Raw genomic sequence first — 22,989 nt, 5'->3', positions numbered from 1 at the left:
ACGCTGAAAGCCCTGCACACACATGCAGCAACAAAGCGACCTCATCTCATTCATTGTCAATGAGAGCTGTCGACTTCTGGCGACACGAGCGACATCGACCTCTGGCGACTAGATGTGGGCGTGGCGAGCGACACGGCAACATTTTTTTTTACTGTTATTTGTAATGAGTTAGAATACATTGCCCATGCTGATTGCACTAAGTACTATAGGTGGCGGTATACACCAACGGTATGTTATCTGCCATACAAACTACTGAGGAACAAGACACAACAATGTTGAGAAAAGTTTAACTTAATACAAATGAGGAGCAACTTTTGGCAGCAACAGCCAATAGGAGACGTGTCAGTGGAGCTCATGTCATTCATCTCCTAGTCGAGTGCAGGCAATACAGAGGATAGGATCATGTTTTCAGCATACAGGAGGCGGGTGTTTGAGAGGGTGTGGTGCTGAGAATGTATTGCTGATGGCTGTAACCTTATTAGTAAAAAATGTGGCAAAGACATCTGCTGTCAGTGAGGTGTCAGGAGGTGGAGGGGGAGGACAGAGAAGTGTGTTGAATGTTCTAAATAATCTGCAAGTGTCTGTGGTGCTGTTGATCTTGTCCTGGTAATAGGAAGTTTTTGGTCTCTAAACTCCTCCACTCCAACCACCCCACCACCTGTTCTTTTGACCCCATTCCTTCCCACCTTCACCAAGCCATCTCTCTGTCCATCCTACCTGCACTCACACACACAATTAACACATCTCTACTTACAAGCATTTTTCCCACTACATTTAAGCAGGCTCAAGTAAGCCAACTGCTTAAAAAACCTGCACTTAACCTCAGTAGAACAATACAGACCAGTCTCTCTCATTCTATTCTTGGCGAAAACACTTGAGAGGTCAGTTTTCAATCAGATCTCTGCCTATCTCTCGCAGAACAAGCTGCTGTATGACAATCAGTCAGGCTTCAAAAGTGGACACTCCACCAAGACTACCCTGCTGTCTGTCACTGAGTCACTGAGACAGGCAAGAGCTGGATCCAGATCATCCGTCCTGACTCTACTGGACCTTTCTGCAGCCTTTGACACAGTCAACCATCAGATCCTACTCTCCACCCTCTCTACTCTAGGCATCTCAGGAACTGTGCTTGACTGGTTTAATTCCTATCTCTCAGGTAGGTCCTTCAAGGTAGCCTGGAGATGTGAGGTGTCCAAGTCACATCAGCTACTTACTGGGGTTCCTCAGGGCTCAGTGCTTGGGCCACTTCTCTTCTCTATATACACAACATCACTGGGACCCATCATTCAGGCACATGGTTTCTCTTACCTCTGCTACACCGATGGCACACAGCTCAACTTGTCTTTCCAGCCCAACAACATCACGGTGACTGCTCGAATCTCGGCCTGTTTGGCAGACATCTTGGCCTGGATGAAGGAACACCACCTGCAACTTAACCAAGTGAAGACTGAGCTCCTCATCTTTCCAGCCAACTCTGCTACTGAAAACAACATCACCGTGCAGCTGGGTTCAACTACAGTAACGCCTTCCAAAATGGTCAGAAATCTAGGGGTAACCATCGATAACAAACTCAGTTTCACAGAACACATCTCAAAGACAGCACGATCATGTAGATTTACACTCTACAATATCAGGAAAATAAGACCCTTCCTCTCTGAACATGCCACACAACTTCTTGTTCAGTAACTTGTCATAACTAGACTGGACTACTGTAACACTCTCATTTCAAGCCTCCCTGCATGCACAGTTAGGCCCCTGCAAATGATCCAGAATGCAGCAGCACATCTGGTCTTTAATGAACCAAAGAGAGTGCATGTTACACCACTCCTTGTCTCTCTTCACTGGCTGCTGGTTGATGCACGTATCAAATTCAAGGCTCTGATGCTGGCATACAGAACAGTCATTGGGTCTGCTCCAGCATACCTAAAATCATTTCTGCAGAACTACGTTCCCACCAGAAGCCTGTGGTCAGCTAATGAGCGGCGCCTTGTACCAACACAAAGAGGCACCAAAACACTTTCCCGGACTTTTGGTTTCACTGTACCACATTGGTGGAATGACCTTCCCAACTCCATCCGTGAAGCAGACTCACTCTCTGTTTTAAAAAAATTATTTAACCATTGCGATCAGGTTGCTGACGTCACTTCCTGTTGCTGCTGGTGCCTAGCTTGAGTCTGTGTTTGTAGCCTGCTAGCATTTTTAGCATTGCTTATCTATCTGTTTTCAGCTTTTAATCTTTAATATCTGCCATTTTTCAGCGCACATCAGGTTTTCCCCCACATTATTCTCTTATCACGGTTAAACTGCATGCATTTTTCCATGTGCATCCCCTTTCTATTTTTATAGAAACGTGCGCACCCGTTTTCACCTCTGTTACACGGATTATTGCATCGATCTCAAACCACCGTTTATCAAGAACAACCATAACAACAAACAATTGCGTAAGGGATTCACATCGATCTCAAACCCTCGCTGCTCAGGAACAAACAACAACAACAATCAATTGCGGTAAGTCATGGCATACGCTCATATTATTGCTTCCTGCATTACATGCCACATGTTTACTACAGCTTCTTCCGTCAGCAGTGAGGGATTCACATGTGATAAATGTAAGGAATTAGTCAGGCTGACGGAGAAGATTAATGAGTTAGAGACACGCATTCAAATGCTAGTGGAGGTCACTGAGAAAGAGAAGCCAGTAGATACTGTTTCGGATGCGGGTAGTACAGCGAGCAACACACACTCTTTGGTTCCAGCTGAAGAGCCCCCGCAGCAAGGCATTTGGATGACGTCTCGGCAGCATACTCGCTTAGCAAAGCAACACCACTCTCACGTTCCTGTTAAGAGTTTATAATAGATTCTCCCCACTCAGTGATGCACCCACTGAGAATCATGTTGAAAGAGCCTTGGTCATAGGTGATTCTATTGTAAGGAACGTGGTAATAGAGACTCCAGCCACCATCGTTAAATGCATTTCGGGTGCCAGAGCATCTGACATCAGATCAAATTTACAAGTGCTGGCTAATGCTAAACATAGATTTTCTAAAACTGTTATTCATGTCGGTCCTAACGATGTCCAGCTTTGCCAGTAGGAGATAACTAAAGATAATGTTAAAGAGGTGTGTGAACTTGCAAACGATGTCAGACACTGTAATATGCTCTGGCCCCCTCCCTGCTCGTTGTGGTGATGAGGTTTATAGTAGATTAGTGTTACTGAACGGCTGGATGTCTTAGTGGTGTCCGGAGAATAGCATAGTATTTATAGACAATTGGAAGTGTTTTTGTGGTAGACCTGACCTGCTAAAGAGAGACAGACTCCATCCCTCCAGGGAAGGTGCCGCTCTCCTCTCTAGTAATTTGGCTCATAGTCTTAATAATGATAGTATCGGACGAACTGGGGCCCAGGTCAGGAAGCAGACAAACGGGCTAATCCGAACATCTGCTAGCTGCCTTGAGACGTCACACAAGTCACATAAACTACAACACATAGAGACTGTATCACCTAGATATCATATAGAGACTGTCTGTTCCCTGACCTACCAAACACAAACCCCTCACTAAATCATTTAGAAAACATTTGATTAAGGTCAAACTTGAAAAAAAACTTAAAAACAAATGAAGATAAACATCATATAAAGATAGGGCTACTAAACATTAGATCTCTTTCAACCAAAACACTAATTGTAAATGAAATTATTACAGATTATAGTTTGGATGTGCTCTGTTTGACTGAAACCTGGCTTAAACTGGATGAATATATTAATTTAAATGAATCTACTCCCCCAGGTTATTGTTATAATCATGAGCCTCGTCTGAAGGGTCGAGGAGGAGGTGTTGCTACAATTTACAGAGATGTTTTTGGTGTTACTCAGAGGACAGGATATAAGTTAAAGTCTTTTGAACTAATAATGCTTAATGTAATACCATCAGATATCAATAAAAAATTTTGCCCTTGCTACAGTATTATAGATCACCCGGGCCTTATTCTGATTTCCTTGGTGAATTTGCAAATTTTCTATCAGATCTAGTAGTTACTGTAGATAGAGCTTTAATTGTTGTTGACTTCAACATTCACATAGATAATGAAATGAAAATGACACATTGGGATTAGCATTTATCGATATTCTCAACTCACTTGGAGTCAGACAAAATGTGACAGAACCAACTCATCACCATAATCATATGCTAGATTTAATTCTGTTATATTGAGTTGATGTTGATACCATAGAAATTCTACTGCAGAGCGATGACATCTCAGATCATTACCTCGTCTCTTCTATGCTGCGATCAGCTAATGTTACTCAATCTACACCACGCAATTGTTCAAGTAGAACAATTCTTTTGACCACTAAAGATAGCTTCACTAATAATTTTCCAGATCTATCTCATACACTCAGTAAGCCCCAAAGTCTAGAAGAACTTGATGAAGTAACAGAAAATATAAATACAGTCTTCTCTAACACTCTTGATAGTGTCGTCCCCTTCTATTAAAGAAAATTAAAGAAAAAGCCCCACACCATGTTACAATGATCACACTCATACTCTCAACAGAGCAGCTCAGAAAATGGAGCACAAGTGGAAGAATACAAAATTAGAGGTATTTCACGGTGCATGGAAGCATAGTGTCTGCCACTACAGACAAGCACTAAAAACTGCCAGGTCAGCACATTTTAGCAAACCCGTAGAAAATAACCACAATAACCCTAGGTGTTCATTCAGTACTGTGGCTAAATTGGTTAGGAATAAATCCTCAACTGAACCAGATATTCCGTCATAGCACAATAGTAATGACTTCATTAATTTCTTTACTGATAAAATTGAAATAATCAGAAATAAAATTGGAATTATGCAATCATCTGTCACAGTACCTCAGAAAACAGTGTCTCATAATTTTCCACACACGTGAAACTTCAGTCCTTCGCTGTCATAGGTCATGAAGAGCTAAAAACTTATCGAAACATCAATAGCCACAACATGTACTGTATGTTAGATCCAATACCAACTAAGCTCTTAAAAGAGGTATTCCCTGTAATCTCAGAACGTCTTCATAATATTATTAACTCCTCGCTATCCTTAGGATATGTCCCAAGAAATTTTAAAATGGCAGTCATCAAACCTCTTATTAAGAAGCCACAACTTGATCCTGGAGAATTGGCTAATTATAGACCGATTTCAAATCTCCCGTTTATGTTGAAAATACTAGAAAAGTTATGTCCTCCCAATTATGTTAATTTCTACAGAGAAATAGTATATCTGAAAAATTTCAGTCTGGATTTAGGCCACACCACAGTATAGAGACTTCACTTATCAGAGTTACAAATGACTTGCTCTTATCATCTGATCACGGCTGCATTTCTCTTCTAGTGCTTTTAGATCTTAGTGCTGCCTTCGACACGATAGATCACGATATTTTCTTGAATAGGCTAGAGAATTATGTTGGCATTTGTGGACTTGCATTAGCATGGTTTATGTCCTATTTAGCATTCTGCTACCACTTTGTCTGTGTAAATGAGGAACTGTCAAATCAAACAAAAGTTAATGCAGTGCCACAGGGATCAGTTTTAGGGCTTTTCTCCTTATGTATGCTTCCCCTGGGAGATATTATCAGGAATCATGGAATATGTTTCCACTGTTATGCCGAAGATACCCAACTTTATATTTCTTCAAAACCCGATGACATTTCAAATTTCTCCAAATTAGCAGAGTGTATCAATGAAATCAAAGATTGGATGGCCAGAAATTTCTTTCTACTCAATTCCGACAAAACAGGTATAAGTTATTGGACCAAAAACCTCTAAAAATAAGCCGCTTAAATATAATTTGACTCTCGATGGATGTACTGTTACATCGTCTTCAACAGCGAAGAACTTAGGTGTTATATATGATACCAATATGTCATTTGAAAATCACATTTCCAATGTTTGTAGAACAGTATTCTTCCACCTAAGAAATATTGCTAAGTTACGACACATGCTCTCTGTTGCTAATGCCGAAAAACTAATTCATGCTTTCATGACCTCAAGACTAGATTATTGTAATGCATTACTGGGAGGAGGTCCAGCAAGTTCAATAAATAAACTTCAATTGGTTCAAAATGCAGCAGCCAGAGTGCTGACTAGAACCAAGAAATATGATTATCCCCATTTTATCCCCATTTTATCGTTGTTACATTGGCTACCTGTTAAATTTCGTATTAATATTAAAATTCTGTTAACTACATACAAAGCTTTGAATGGTCTAGCTCCGCAGTACTTATGTGACCTTCTACCACGCTATATTCCATCACGTTCATTATGATCGCAAAATTCTGGCCTGTTAACAGTTCCTAGAATTTCAAAATCCACAAAAGGAGGTAGATCCTTTTTCTGTTCGGCTCCTAATCTATGGAATAATCTCCGTAACACTGTTCAGGACGCAGACACACTCACTCAGTTTAAGTCTTGACTAAAGACTCATCTATTTACCCAGGCATACACCTAATTTATTTTTCACCACACAATTAGGCTGCTTTAGTCTGCCAGAACCTGAAACATTGATCATGATCTATAACTCTGCAAAAAATGTAATGGCATCTACACTAATATTATTCTATCTGCAAAAAATGTAATGGCATCTACACTAATATTATTCTATTTGTTTCCATGTCTCAACCTCGGGACTCCTATCCCGAGGTCACCAGAACCGGCCGGATCCAGCTCCATTCCTGCTTGGTATCGGACTCCACTGCTACGTGTCTCTTAAATGCAGCCAGTGCCAGCCAGACATCACTTCAGTCTATTACGATGGACCTCAGCGGATAAACTGATGCCAACTCCAAGCATAAGACATGGGATACTTCATATGCCATTGCCTGAACTTGGATTTAGGATAGACCTCACCGAAATGACCGGCCGGTTGAACTGCGAAGCACCTCACTGATCTCTGCCTGTCTTACCTTTGTCTATTGATGGACTACTCTCTTGAAATGGAATACATAGACTATCAATTAATTGCCAACAAAAGCCTTCATCAGCCAACTAACAAAGGACAATGCATCTATGTGAACTTCTGCATTTAATCCAGGATGAACTTCAAAGACATTAGTCATTAATCTTACTGTTCTTACAAAATCTTTTAGACACTGGCCCTTAACACTTACATAGTTTACTAATTTTAAACCATGACTTGTACTGCACATAAAAAACTAATATTGGCATTATATTCACATTGTTTAGCCAGAGGGGAACTGGCCCCCACAGTGAGCCTGGTTTCTCCCTAGGTTATTTTTCTCCATGAACCAACATCTTATAGAGTTTTGTGTTCCTTGCCATGGTCGCCTTCGGCTTGCTCACTGGGTTTCTAAATACAATTATTATTTAATTACTTATTTTTATACACGCTTCATAATCGTATTTAATTAAACTACACAATGATGACTCTAAGACTTTATAGATATTACGGTTGAATTTTCTGTTAATGCATGATTTTCTGTAAAGCTACTTTGAAATTATGTGTGTTGTGAAAGGCGCTATACAAATAAAAATGACTTGACTATGTAATCATAAAAGTACTTGTCTCATAACATGTTTCTTCTGACGGAAGGTCAGAACATCCTTTAGAAATAGCAAATGCATAAAAACACAAGCACACTGACACATTTGCTCACTTAATTAGTCTAACAGGATGCCACGATGTGTTAGAAAAACAAACACAGGGATGTTCCTAAAGACAGAGCTCTACTGGGTCTTTATTTTAAAATAAGTAATAATGATTAATATCAGTCACTAATATCAGCTGTAGGAGTTTGCGCCGCTCTGCTCTCATGGATTTCTTACTTGCAAAACCGTGTACTGTCTGAACTAAAATTGAAACCCAGTGAGGTCAGCCAAACAACTTGAACACAGCTTTCAAAATGAAGGAAGTGACTCACAGTACTCGATGCCCAGAACAATATCTCTGAAGTAGTGGCGTGCCTGGTCCTCATTGAAGGGACTATCGGTGGGGACCTCCATCACAGGCCTGGTGACCAATGGAGACACAGAACTGCAGCTTCATTGTAAGTTAACTGATAACATATTAATAAGGTATTATAGTTATGCAGTAATGGAGAACAATGATTCATGAATGGAGAAATAGAGAATAAAATTATAGGCAGTGCGATAACCTTCAAAATTCAGCCTAGGAGAGGTCCACAAGCCAATACAATACAATAAAGTGTCCAAAATGTCCCCTTATCATAGACAGCTTGAAACCTGGGGACACAAGGTCCAAAATGAACTTTTAGCCACACCTGCCAATGTCAGGTGAATTCACAGGTGAAAATTCACAGGCGATACCTTTATTATTATTATTATTCAATATTTAAGTCCTTTTTTACTATAAATCTCCACTTTCACTTTCACATTCTTCTTCTTTTGTTTTTGGCAATTCGCATTCTTTGTGCATATTGCCACCTACTGGGCAGGGAGGAGAATTTATAGGGAAAAAGGACTTGAATATTGATCTGTTTCTCACCCAGACCTATCATAACGCTTCTGAAGACATGGATTTATCTACTGGAGTCATGTGGATTACTTATATGCTGCCTTTATGTGCTTTTTGGACCTTCAAAGTTTTAGCCACCATTCACTTGTATTGTATGGACTTACAGAGCTGAGATATTCTTCTAAAAATCTTTGTTTGTGTTCAGCAGATGAAAGAAAGTCATGCACACCTGGGATGGTATAAGAGTGAGTAAATGATAAGAGAATGTTCCTTTTTGGGAGAACTATCCCTTTAAAATAAATAAAACAAAAAATTTTAAACATCAAGCTTAAAGTTTTAAAGCATTTCTTTTCTGTTTTTATTCTGAAAGTAGTTAACAAGGCAAAACTGTAGCTTTATAATAAGGTAAAACCATTCAAAAAGAACGGCCTCTGGTCTATTTGTCACTGTACCACCGCATTATGCTTGTTTTCCTAACGTTGAAGGTTCCTCCTGGGGGAGGTGCGCTACTGCCTAAAATGTTACAGTGCCCTCACTACTCACCAGGCAGCATCTCCACTGTTTTGCTTTTCTTTTTTTTTTTTTTTTTATAATATATTTTTGTACCTATGACAGTGAAATTGTTTTCCATGCATATTTATGATTATCAGTGCTGGTCATTGTGAAACCCATTTTGTTCTTGATATTTTAATTTTGGTGGCTATATTACAGGAATATTCCACATATGTGACACCACATAGAGTATTAGAGAAAAAAATTTGATGACAAATTTTCCACTAGGATAAAGCTCCTCAAGCAGGAGCACCACATTTTTAAGATGCAGTGCCACGTTAAAAAAACTTAAACTGTTAAAAAAAATGCATTTCGAGACACCTGCATGCTATTCCTTTCATTGTACTGTGTCTAGCTTTTTTAAACGCAAGAACACATGTGGTCTGAATAACCCTTTTCAAAGCAGCAGCTCACAAACACAACAGAAATTGAATAATACCTTTCTCACCCAAACAAGGCCTGTTGGTAAAAGTAAAAGCTTGCATTCAACCAAAGTAAAATGTTATTATATTAAACTGGGAGACTCTTGCCCTTTAAATGAGCTTTTTTTCCCCAGAAAGACAATGACAGAGAGAATGCAACAGAATAAATTAGTATTAGAAGTAACATAAGTAGTACTGAAAAGATTAACTACCCAATTATTTTTATATCCAGAGAGAAAAACAGTCTACTCAATGACAAAAAGAAAAAAAACTGAACTAGAAAAGAAGGGAATAAAAGATGGATATTACAGTTGAGTAAGAACATAAGCATTTAATCCCTTTGGAACAAGGGAGGAGAAAAGCAAAAAACTAAGGCAAATCTAAGTGATGACAGATATGCAAGACAGGACAGATGTTAAATGAGTGATAGTGTGATTAATGGAATGACAGAGGATAGAAGACAGCGGAGCGAAAGCATCAATTAGGGAGGTCTAAGTGGACACCAAGAATACTCACCCCTTCTGCATCAGCTCAAATACTGCAGGGAGAATATCAATAACAGAGAGAGATAAAAAGGGTACATTTAGAAAGAAAATCATTAGACCAAAAATGTATATTCTGTTATTGACAAATACATAATGGCTTAAAGGGATAGTTCACCCAAAAATCATAACTATGTCATTCACTCACCCTCGTGTCATTTCAAACTCATATAACATTACTTTCTGTGGAACACAAGAGGAGACATTTTGAAGAAAGCTGATGCTGCTATTTCCCATACAATGAAAATTTATGGTGACTGAGTCTAAAAGTCTACATAAAATCTCCTTTTGTTTTCCACTAAAGAAAGAAAGTCATTCAGGTTTGGAACCACATGAGTGTGAGCAAATGAATTTTCAGTATTGAGAGAACTAACGCTATAATATTTGCTCATCTTTACAGTCCTCATATGACTTAGTCTCACATGACCCATGCTTAGTCAAATCAAACTCCTTTCACACACAAGCACAATGTCGGCTTTTATTCGCACCATTGCTCAGTGGCGTGAAGTCATTCATGATTGTGTACCACTCCATCATCCTACAGCGACAAACACCTTATATTAATTGCTATGAGTCAGACCAGCCAGCTAAATGTGTCACAGAGTCTTACATATGACTAGTTCATAATACACAATCTTACTTTAGCCCATTAGGATGATGGACTGCTCTGTATGATCTATGTTAAATATGCCACAGTCTGCTTTTCATTATAAGGTAAAGTTTGTAATGGCACATTTAAGTGGGGTTCACACTGACAGCGCTTTTCAGTGACAAAGCGACAGGAATTCATTAATTTTAAATGAGATTTGGTGATATAAAGCAACAAAAAAAAAAAGGTTGGTGATTTTATGGAAATGAGTAGCAATGTGATGTGGTGACAACCAATAGACTCGTGTGATCTGCCTCATGACACAGTTGGATGCCTACTAACAACCAACAGTACAGCTTAATGGTGAATTCCGGCTATTAAATCACTGTCAGCCTCAACTGTAAAGAGCAACAGGACATTTTGTGTGTGTTCTATTTCTGTGTTGTCACACTGGGTAGCCCACATCCATTGTGAAATCTCATTGTTCCAAAATCCCACTCCTCATAATTGTACATTAAACATCAAATATGTTCTGACTGGCTGTGACTGCATTACGTCGCACAGCCATTTCATGTTCATTGTGGACAGAGAAACTGCTTTCTGTGAAAACTTGTTGCAACGTGCCTGGTTAGGAAACTGGTTTGAATGCTGGGACTGGGACATTGGGTCCAATGAGTGTTTTAGAATGAACATCTTCATTCACTGATATAAAACAATAACAACTGAACAAGTGTTAACTTAAAAAACATTAACCATTAATGCATATGGACAACAAAAAGAACATACCCATGTGAAGGTTGTCCTCTGCCGGATCATCCAGCACCTGGAATAGAAACTTGATTAGAAACCCTACCTGCTACATGATACAATCTCTGAAATTGTCTAGGAAGCTCTGCCAAACAAAATTCTGGATTGGAAAACACTGCATATGGGATATAAACATTAATAACAAATGCATCTACACCTCAAATGCGATGTGGTCACATGCATTTTTGACCACATTCATATGTGTTTTTTGTGATCCAATCACAAAACGTTTTAGTCACCGTTTAGACCTGTATTTAGAGCTGACCACATGATTGGATCACCTGAAATGCATCTTAATAATGTAAGGTGTAAACAGGGTCTATAGCAGCAAACATTAAGGAGGTCCTTTGTGGGGAAATGTAAGCGCAGCGTAGTTCTAGCGGGAAGACTAGCAGCTGTACATCATCGCACCATTAGCTAGGTAACTCTAAGCCAATCACATGTAAGTCTGATCACATTCTCTCACATTGCTGTTTCAGTTGTGCTAACACTCGCTAAGTACTGTAATGCATTACATTTTAAATTATTGTAATCCAATTACAGTTACTGACTTTCAATTAAAGTTCTTTCTTTTAAGTACATTACTTGCGCTAAAGTAATACGTATAATACGAATATGAATTCATATGTATGTCTGTTAGCGTTTCTGTGACAGCTGAAGGGTGTGCAACAATGTATGAGGAGGAAATATAGACATTTTGAATTTGAGCAAAAACCAGTAATTTGTAGCAGATTACTTATTTTGAGTAATTTACCCAACACTATATATATATATATATATATATATATATATGTATACACACACACACACACACATACACACATACACACACATACACACATACACACACATTACGGCTGTAAATCGCTCAAATTTTAACAAATTAATTGCATTAAATCGTTTTTTTGTGATTAAACGTGATTAATCATGGTACATCGTACATTAAAACAAACATTTAAATTTAATCTGTAATAAATATACTGTATTTACTTTATGCTTTGTCTCAAAGAACTTGCAAAAAATTGGTTGGTCATCACTTATTTTAATTATTTAAATATGTACATATCAACATGGTGATTAGAGTTAATTATACACATTTTTACAGGTATAAATCTTTGATACAATTATATGTATGCATGCTGTAATTAAAAGTTGGGCAAAAACTTCTGGTGCTTTCCAGTGAACATTTTTAATAATAGGATCAAATGGGTAGATTCAATTAATTTAAACCTTTTTTGCCAAGGGAAACTTAAGTGTACATTGCCAATGCATTATTAGACACTATACATACAGACATAAAACAAACTGAGTGTTTAAAATTAAGTAAAATTTGCTGAAGTTTAAAATCTCAAAACTATTATTTTCGCTGGCTGACGTTCAGTCTGAAACTGGTTCAGATGACAGTGAGTGAGCATTTTCGGGCAATGCAAAGAGATACGGCAGCTAGCCCATATCTCTCCCTCATCTCTCCCCACTTGCAGGTGAAATCTACATTCTCCGCACAGTAAATCCGCTCCTATGTTTATTATAGGCGGGACATGCATCGCATGTAATAAATAAACGTGCACAGCTCCACACAATCAGTTTCTGTGCTAGGATGTGCAGTCGAGTCAAAAAACAAAAAAACAAAAATGGATACGGCATTATACAGTGCATTCAGAAAGTATTCAGACCCCACATTTTGTTATTTAGCCTTATGCTAAAATGCTTTAAATTATTTAATTTTTCACATCAATCTACACTCCATACCCCATAATGACAAAGCAAAAAACAGATTTTTGATAACTTTATTAAATTTATTTTGATAACAAATTTATTAAAAAGAAAAAACATCTCCAGTTACACATGAAACATCCTGGTTACTTGTGTAACCTCCGTTCCCTGATGGAGGGAACGAGACGTTGTGTCGATGTAGTGACACTAGGGGTCACTCTTGGGAGCCCGAAACACCTCTGGTCTTTGATAAAAGGCCAATGAAAATTGGCGAGTGGTATTTGCATACCACTCCCCCGGACATACAGGTATAAAAGGAGCAGGTATGCAACCACTCATTCAGGTTTTGTGCTGAGGAGCCGAGACAAGGTCCTGGCCATTTCAGCGGGTAGTTCAGCATTGTGGCAGGAAGGACACAACGTCTCGTTCCCTCCATCATGGAACAGAGGTTACGCAAGTAACAAGGACGTTCCCTATCTGTCACTCACTCGACGTTGTGTCAATGTTGTGACACTAGGGGTCCCTATACGAAACGCCACAACTGGCTAAACTGTGTTACGTGAACTGGCAGTGTGTGACCACTGTGTGCCTCGTAGCCAGTGCACCAGGCCGCCACGTAACTTCCCCCAATGCTGTTATGAGTGTCGAACAGCCCTTCGGGGACAAGTCGACTGCCCAAAAGATAGAGACAGGCTAGCCCAGTCATGGCCTCTTATCCTCTTTTTTTTCCTCCCCCAAAAAAAGGAATTAACCGACTGGGGCCACCAGGTCTAGGTCGGGGGGGGGTCTCTCCCAAGGGGAAAACCCCGCGGAGACCACACCCCGCCCGGGGGGGGGGGGTATTTTGAGTGTAAATACATCACATGGTCTTGCCAAGCTTTGTCGGAAGTATGTCATGTGGAGAAGTCCCATGGTAGGTCCTACCCTATGGGGGAGGAGTTTCTACAAGCATGGTGACTGGGGCAGAGGGGCCTCTGCCCAAGGAAGACGCAGTTTACCAACAGGGAAACGAATTAGCAGAAGATATACGTCGCATGGGGTTATCTACGGGGAACCAACACATGCGGAGCACCTACTCCAGTACAGGGCTTAGTTAGCACATGTACTGAGCCAGCAGCGAGTTTCTCTGCGAACTCGTCTGCCACAGGGCTCGGAGGAAATCATCCAGGGAACACAGTTTGTGAACACTACTGGGAGTCAACAGCGCACGTCTTCAGCTCAGGAGAGGTGAAAGGCGCTATGCGCAAGCGATACACCCGGTCAGCTGTCCCAGACTTACCTGCTTGTGCCTGCCACTACATGGGACGAAACCGGTTCCACCCGGAGATTGTAGAACCTCACAAAGGTGTTGGGTGTTGCTCAGACCACTGCTCTGCAAATGTCTGTTAAAGAGGAGCCACTGGTCAAGGCCCAGGAGGCCGCTACTCTCCTGGTAGAATGGGCTCTTAGCCCTACAGGGGGTGGCACGTCCTGGGCATGATACGGCATTGTTATGGCATCAATGAGTCAGTGGGCAATCCTCTGCTTGGAGACAGCGCTTCCTTTCTGCTGTCCACCAAAGCAGACAAAGAGCTGCTCAGAGACTCTAAAGCTCTGAGTGCGATACAAATAGATGTGTAAAGCGCGCACCGGACACATCAATGTCAGGGCTGGGTCTGCCTTCTCCTGGGGCTGCGCTTGCAGGTTCACCACCTGGTCCCTAAAAGGGGTTGTGGGAACCTTGGGCACATAGCCCGGTCGGGGTCTCAGGATCACGTGAGAGTAGCCCGGACCGAACTCCAGGCACATTTCGCTGACAGAGAAAGCTTGCAGGTCTCCTACCCTCTTGATGGAAGTGAGCGCAGTCAGGAGGGCAGTCTTCAAAGAGAGTGCCTTAAGCTCAGCTGACTGCAGGGGCTCAAAGGGGGCTCTCCGTAGACCCTGAAGAACTACAGAGAGGTCCCATGAGGGAACGAGGCATGGTCTGAAGGGATTCAACCTCCTGGTGCCTCTCAGGAACCTGATGATCAGGTCGTGCTTCCCTAAGGACTTACCGTCCACTGTGTCATGGTGTGCCACTATAGCGGCAACATACACCTTCAAGGTGGAGGGGGACAGCCACCCTTCCAACCTCTCCTGCAGGAAGGAAAGCACCGATCTGACTGCGCATCTCTGGGGGTCTTCACGTCGGGAAGAACACCACTTAGCGAACAGACGTCACTTCAAGACATACAGGTGCCTCGTAGAGGGGGCCCTAGCCTGAGTGATCGTGTCTACCACCACTTAAGGCCGCTTAAGTCTTCCGAGTCCAGTCCAGGGGCCAAACATGGAGATTCCAGAGGTCTGGTCGCGGGTGCCAGATGGTGCCCCGTCCCTGAGAAAGAAGGTCCTTCCTCAGGGGAATTCACCGGGGGGGGGGGGCTGTGAGGAGTGTGAGGTCCGAGAACCATGTCTGGGTGGGCCAGTAGGGTTCTACCAGGAGGACCTGCTCCTCGTCCTCCCTGACCTTGCACAGGGTCTTGTCAGCCTCTCCCATCTCGACCAGGTTGAGCCAAAGGTGGCGCTCCTGGACCACCAACGTGGACATCGCCTGCCCAAGAGACCGCGTCGTGACCTTCGTTGCCTGGAGAGCGAGGTCGGTCACCAAGCGCAGCTCCTGCATCAATCCTGGGGCGGAACTACCCTCGTGCAGTTCCTTTAGCGCCTTGGCTTGGTGGACTTGCAGGAGAGCCATGGCGTGCAGGGCGGTGGCGGCTTGTCCAGTGGCACTGTAGGCTTTGGCCGTTAGGGACGACGTAAACCTACAGGCCTCGTATGGGAGCTTTGTGTGCCCATGCTAGGTAGCGGCGCTCTGCGGGCATAGGTGCACCGCTAGCGCCTTATCCACAGGGGGAAATCGCCGAATAGCCCCTGGCCACCCCACCATCAGGGTAGTGAGGGTGGGGGAGCTGAAAGATCAGGACCATGCAGTAAAAGGTGCCTTCCATGAGCTTGTCAGTGCTAGCCGTAGGTAGAAGGACCGAGGCGGAGAGCCGATGGGGTGGCTTGCTTTCTTACGAAGGCAAGCCATGACCGCAACGTTGCCATGGTCATGTTCTCGCAATGAGTACATGATCCATCCACGAACGCAGTCTCCGCGTGGGTCACGCCCAGACACAGAAGACATTGATCGTGACCATCAGAAGGCGAGAGATAACGACCGCAACCAGGAATAACACACAAACGGAAAGGCATCTTTGAAAAGACGTGTCTTTAAAAAGACGTTCCGTGTGTGCCGCTCTATTAGAGAAATATACTCTTTTATTTATGCCAAAGCGCCCAGGGGTGTTCTCTGCAGTGCACCAGTGCAGAGGAGGGAGAAGCTGCTGAAATGCACCATCAGATCCAGAAGAGGTGAATGAACAGTCGTGGAATTCAGCTCAGTGAACATCGACCATTCGGCTCCGAAGAGAAAATCTGAGTGGTTGCATACCAGCTCTTTTATACCCGTATGTCTGGGGGAGCGGTATGCAAATACCACTCGCCAATTTTCATTGGCCTTTTATCAAAGACCAGAGTTGTTTCGGGCTCCCAAGAGTGACCCCTAGTGTCACTACATCGACACAACGTCGAGTGAGTGACAGATAGGGAACGAGACACTGCGGTGAAACGCTTTTGGGGAATTCCTTCTCCAACGACCTTGTTGAAGCCCTTGTATCATAACGGCAATCTTTTGACTGGAGGCAGAGACAGAGAGGACTCACAAAGCGATGGATGCCATGTCTAGGTTATAAAGCCTCGCGAACGTGTTCTGTGAAGACCATCCTTCTGCAAAGCATATATCCTGTAGGGATACACTGTTTGTCCATGCCCATGAAGAGGTCATGCCTCTAGTTGAATGTGCTTTTATGCCAATAGTGCATCTCACGCACTGTGATTCATAATCGAGGGCGATCGCATCAACGATCCAGTAAGAGAGCCTTTGCTTGGAAACGGGCATGCCTTTTGTGCATCCTCCATAACAAACGAAGAGCAGATCTGACAGTCTAAACTGGCAGGTGCGTTCCAAATATGCGTGCAATGCCCGCACGGGGCATAATAAATGCTCTAACTCCTCCTCATCAAAATTAGATGGTGGGGAAGAGAAAGCTTGTAGGTGGACTATCTGAGCCCTAAAGGGCGTAGAAAGCACCTTAGGCACATAGTCTTTTCTGGGTTTGAAGGTGGCTTTTGAAAGCCCCGGTCTGAATTCCAGACATGAACTGTTAACCGACAGTACCTGTATATTACCAACCCGTTTGACTGAGGCCAGAGCCAACAGCAGTGCAGTCTTTAGAGACAGCACAAGCAACTCAACAGATTCCAATGGTTCAAATGGGGGGCTCATGAGTGCCCTCAGCCCCAGATTTAAGTCCCATATTAGAACTGTAGCAGGGCGAGGGGGGTTCAAGCGTCTCGCTCCCCTAAGGGACTTTATGATCAGATCATGTCTGCCTATAGAGGAGCCAGCCTATGGGGCGTGAAATGCCGAGATGGTCGCTACATAAACCTTAAGCGCTGATGGAGTAAGACGTATGTCCAACAGCTCTTGAATGAATGTGAGGATCTCTGTTATGGAGCAATTCACTGGATCTTTGCTGTGTGAAGAGCACCAATCCGCAAACACACACAATTTTAGTGCATAGAGGTGTCTCGTAGACGGTGCTCTCGCCTGCAAAATGGTGTTCATTACAGACTGAGCCAGATCAGGCTCATTCTCTGCGCTCCGTTCAGGGGCCATACGTGTAGGTTCCACAGCTCCGGATGGGGATGCCAAATAGTGCCCTGTGCTTGAGAGAGCAGATCCCTCCTCAGCGGTATTTCCCATGGAGGGCCGTCTAATATCTCCATTTCCGGAAACCATAGCTGGAAGGGCCATTTTGGCGCAACCAACAGAACCGTTTTCTTGTCCTCTAGGACTTTGCTGATGACAGAGTGAAGGGGGTGAAGGGGGAAATGCATATTTGTGTTTCGTCTGCCACTTGTGGGCCAAGGCATCCACCCCCAGTGGGACTTCGGACATGGAGTACCAAAGAGGACAATAGGGTGACTTCTGCTTTGCCTAACATTTCCTAAATCCTCAGACCTGTCTGGGGATGAAGTCTCCATTCTCCCGCCATCGGTCCTTGCAGCGACAGCATGCCCGCTTCACATTTCATACAGCCCAGAACATATGTTGCACGCAGGGAGAGGAGATGGCGTGTGCTCCACACGAGTGCCGCCCTGGTGATTTATGTATGTTATTACTGACATATTGTCTGACCGAATCAGAACGTGATGATTCACTACTTCATAATGGAAAGCCATCATGGCTAGCATTTCCAAGCAGTTGATGTGCCATGCCCGTTTCGCACCCGTCCAAGAAACAAGATAGAAAGGCGAAGAAAATGGAGACAGCTGATAACTCATTAATCTGAGGTTAAATATACAGTATATATAGATGAGAAGATAAGTTTGCATTCCCCTTTTGTCTCATAAATGTTCACACCCCTTTCATAATTTATACAAATATAAGAAATAAAAGATTTTTTTTATTTGTACTGACCTTCAGAATCTATATTACAGATATTTACATAAAGTATGGTATGCATATAGTAGTGTGTTGTCTTCTTGAACATTAATGAAAGTTTGCACTTTGTGTAATTGTTGTGTACAAGTCCCTCAGTTGTCAAGTGTCAAAAGCTGGATCTCATATATTTATATATAATTTAAATAGTTTTAAAATATTGCCTTAGTCTTTCTTTACTCTTACAGCATGGCCCAGACACAGAGACTACAAGGGTGCAAATTGAATGAAATCCCAGGTGCAGTTTATTGTGCTACTCCAATCCCAATCAATAATTACCAGAAGAAGAAAAAATTGGTACAAAATGCGGGACTTTTAATTATAAAGAAACCTGAAATACACATAGGACTCTTATTTTTAAATGTCTGCACTCCCAGTTGTGAACTCACTGGCAGCTGATTCGCTGAGAAAGTGAATCTGATTAAAACTACTAACCTGAGCTCCTAAGTTCAAAACCTCAGTTCTTTTCGGGTGATTCATGAAAAAAACCCGGTTCAAAAGAGTCATTTGTTCACAATTCTCTCGCGCTGGGTTTGTTGTTGCATGCGGTGCAGCGAGCTCGTCACCACAACAGAACAGGTGAAAAACGGTGCGAGACACATTGGTGCGCACTCTAAAGATGTATTCAATTACTCACAAGATGATATCTGACGAAACTGCATATGAACGCACACAACCTGACTGTCACCAATGGTGGCTAGATTTTGAATTATTGTTGAATTAAATTATTTTTGGTCGCATTTGCGACCATTTTAGTCACAGTCTGGAGCCCTGTAACAGTATGACGGCAGATGCTGCCGCCATAAAAGCCAGCATTTTTTTAAATGACGTCAGTGGAAAGGCTTTCCCCAGTTTGAACTGAGACAGACACTGATGAATGGTCTGAACGCTCTCGCTCGTGAGGTGCGCACGCATGCTCACGGAGTCGAGTCGAACACCCAAAAAGGAGATTTGTTAGCTGGGAGAAAGTGTGCTTTTTACCTAGTTGACATTGAGACCTAGCCTGTTCAAATGATGAAGTATCAAGTCCCTGTGCTCGCATAGCAGATCCTCTGATCATGCCAGTAATAGCCAGTCGTTGAGGTAATTCAGAATGCACACGCCGTTCATCTTCAAAGGGGCGAGCGCCGCATCGACGCATTCTGTGAACGTGCGCAGGGCCAGAGACAATCCGTAAGGGAGGACTTTAGATTGATATGTCGTTCCCTCGAACGTGAATCTCAAAAACAGCACGTGATGTGGTACAATTCAGGCATGAATGTACGCGTCCTTTACATCTATTGACATAACTTGAAATGCCGGTCCAAAACCACAAGATGACGTATCAGTTTTCCAATGGCCTGCGTGGTAACCTTAGTAGCTCGCAGCACCAGATTTGTGGTGGTGCGGAGCTCTTTGAACACGTCAGGATTCAGGCCTTGGTCATCTACATCTTTGAGGAGCTTGGCCTAAAAGACATGAAGCACTGCCATGCATGAGGCGCCTTGCCCGCCACTGTTTAAGCTCTTCCAGCTAGTGTGGACGTCGGTCGGCAGGGCTTGGAAGGATGGGCGTGCGAGATTTCCATCTCATAGCGGTAGAAGGACAGAGATGAGCTGCAACCACCTTTTCAATAGGGGGAAGCTTAGCATATCCCTTTTCCTCCATGTGGTCCACTTTTATGAGGACCGCAGCTCCTCCGATCTGGATGTGAGATGAATAGGGCGCACACCAGGTCTTCGTGAGCTCATCGTGGAATTCTGGGAAGAAAGGTGCAGGCCGGCCTGCAGGAATCACTCATCCAGGGAAAACTTTACCGGCTCCTCTGGAGGGGACCACTCGAAACTGAGCTCCTCAACCGCCCGTGTGAGGATGCGAAGAAGCTCTCTGTCAGTGGCCTGTGCGTGCTCCTCACCCTTGCTGGGGGGAGGGGCTGCAACATCCTCCATGGATCATTCTTTCATGCACGAAGCTGCAAGGGACACGGCATCATTATCAGAACCGCCGAATACGAGAACACCATGCTCATCCATAGTGGGCCAAATGTCGTCACGCACGTACTGCACTGGCGAGGACGCTATGTGGGAATATCGAGGGGCTCGTCGGTTTTGCGCCGGCGTGAGATCGGGTTCTTCAATCTCAACCTTGCGGCCATGCCGTGCTTCCTCATGTGGTCCCTTGAGACTTAACACAGAGGAAGACGTTGGGAGGGCGCAGAAGATGGAATCGTCCCTCAGAATGAGGGCGACCCTAGAGCGGTGCGTCTTGAGACTCATGTCCTCACAGTGAGGGCAGTCTGTCCCCATGAGAGCTGCTTCGGCATGGTTGCAGCCCAGTCAGCGAAAGCAGCTCTCATGTTGGTCTGGTGGAGTGATGTGTCGCTCACAGGAACACTTGCGATACGACATCTTTAAAAAAGACGAGTACACATACACTACTGGTCAAAAGTTTTGAAACACTTGACTGAAATGTTTCTCATGATCTTAAAAATCTTTTGATCCGAAGGTGTACGCTTAAATATTTGAAATTAGTTTTGTAGACAAAAATATAATTGTGCTACCATATTAATTTATTTCATTATACATTTAAAATGTAATTTAAAAATTTTTTTTTGAAATTGATGACTTGGATCAAATAATAAAGAAAAGCAGCCAATAAGTGCCCAACATAGTTGGGAACTCCTTCAATACTGTTTAAAAAGCATCCCAGGGTGATACCTCAAGAAGTTGGTTGAGAAAATGTCAAGAGTACATGTCCGCAAATTCTAGGCAAAGGGTGACTACTTTGAAGATGCTAAATTATAACACAGTAATTATTTATTTTGGATTTTGTTTAGTCACAACATAATTCCCATAGTTTCATTTATGTTATTCCATAGTTTTGATGACTTTACTATTATTCTAAAATGTGAAAAAAAAAATATAATAAAGAATGAGTAAGTGTTTCAAAACTTTTGACCGGTAGTGTATATATAATCAAAGGATTAAGCTCCTGTCGGAATGCTGCGGAAAGCGGGTAGATGACTCGCTGAGGCGAAGAACCCGATGCCGGCGGTGAGGCAGAGAAACTCTTTGCTGGAACACTAGAGGGGGCGGGTGAATCTTTTGCTGCAGGCACTGAGAGTCAGGCGAAGAACGTGCTGATGCATCTGCAGGGAAATCCTGTCCACTGGAAGGTGTCAGTTGACGGTGAAGAGAGGGCTGTTCAAGACGAGATGACTGTCGTAGTCAAGACGAGGCGATGTCGGTCTTGAAGGAAGAAAATTCTGAAGAAATGGTGATTGAGCGCCTGCTTATATAGTGTAAATGTGCGCATAAAAGGGCAGGGCTCAAACACCATTGCCAATAATAAGATTGCCATTATGATACAAGAGTTTCAGCTAGGTCGTTAGAGAAGGAATTCCCCAAAAGCATTTCACCGCAATGTCAAGTGAAATGAATAGGGATAGGGAACTGAAATATCACATTGACATAAGACCCTTTACTCATTACTTAGTTGAAGCACCTTTGGCAGCAATTACAGCATCAAGTCTTTTCGAGTATTATGCGACAAGCTTTGCACACCTGGATTTGGGGATTTTCTGCCATTCTTCTCTGCAGATCCTCTCAAGCTCTGTCAGATTGGATGGGGGCCATCAGTGGACAGCCATTTTCAGGTCTCTCCAGAGATGTTCGATTGGATTCAAGTCCGGGCTCTGGCTGGGCCACTCAAGGACATTCACAGAGTTGTCCCTAAGCCACTCTTGCATTATCTTGGCTGTGTGCTTTGGGTCATTGTCCTGTTGGAAGGTAACGCTTTGGCCCAGTCTAAGATCCTGAGTGCTATGGACCAGGTTTTCATTAAGGATATCTCTGTATTTTGCTGCGTTCAGCTTTCCTTGAACCTTGACCAGTCCCCCAGTACCTGCCGCTGAAAAACACCCCCGCAGCATGATGCTACCACCACCATGCTTCACCATTGGGATGGTATTGCGCAGGTGATGTGCAGTGCTTGGTTTCCTCCAGACATGATGCTTGGAATTGAGGCCAAACAGTTCAATCTTAATTTCATCAGAACAGAGAATCTTGTTTCTCACAATCTGAGAGTCCTTTAGGTGCTTTTTTATGTGTTTTGCACTGAGAGGCTTCCATCTGACCACTCTGCCATGAAGCCCAGATTGGTGGAGTGTTGCAGTGATGGTTGTCCTTCTGCAAGTTTCTCCATCTCCACACATGATCTCTGGATCTCAACCAGAGTAACCATCAGGTTCTTGGTCACCTCTCTTACCAAGGGAGCGGCCAGCTCTTGAAAGAATCCTGGTTGTTCCAAACTTCTTCCATTTAAGAATTTTGAAGGCCACTGTGCTCTTGGGAACCTTCA

At 43.0% G+C, this 22,989-nt stretch overlaps 1 protein-coding gene across 10 annotated transcripts in view; it reads right to left on the bottom strand.

Annotated features, from left to right (window-relative positions):
* LOC127422083 (calcium/calmodulin-dependent protein kinase kinase 1-like) overlaps positions 1-22,989 on the bottom strand; it is a 192,671-nt gene that overhangs the window by 54,171 nt on the left and 115,511 nt on the right. For all 10 annotated transcript variants that reach the window (XM_051665458.1, XM_051665449.1, XM_051665441.1 and 7 more), the window contains 3 exons: positions 11,355-11,391; positions 9,954-9,975; positions 7,910-7,998 (listed from right to left, as the gene is read on the bottom strand). In XM_051665458.1, coding sequence (XP_051521418.1) covers positions 7,910-7,998; positions 9,954-9,975; positions 11,355-11,391 — 148 coding nt within the window. The remainder of the gene's footprint in view (positions 1-7,909; positions 7,999-9,953; positions 9,976-11,354; positions 11,392-22,989) is intronic.

This window comes from Myxocyprinus asiaticus, chromosome 3, assembly GCF_019703515.2.
Source record: "Myxocyprinus asiaticus isolate MX2 ecotype Aquarium Trade chromosome 3, UBuf_Myxa_2, whole genome shotgun sequence".
In the NCBI taxonomy this organism is placed as follows: domain Eukaryota; kingdom Metazoa; phylum Chordata; class Actinopteri; order Cypriniformes; family Catostomidae; genus Myxocyprinus; species Myxocyprinus asiaticus.
The sequence above is the reverse complement of the archived record's forward strand: the minus strand, read 5'-3'. Positions and strand labels throughout refer to the sequence as shown.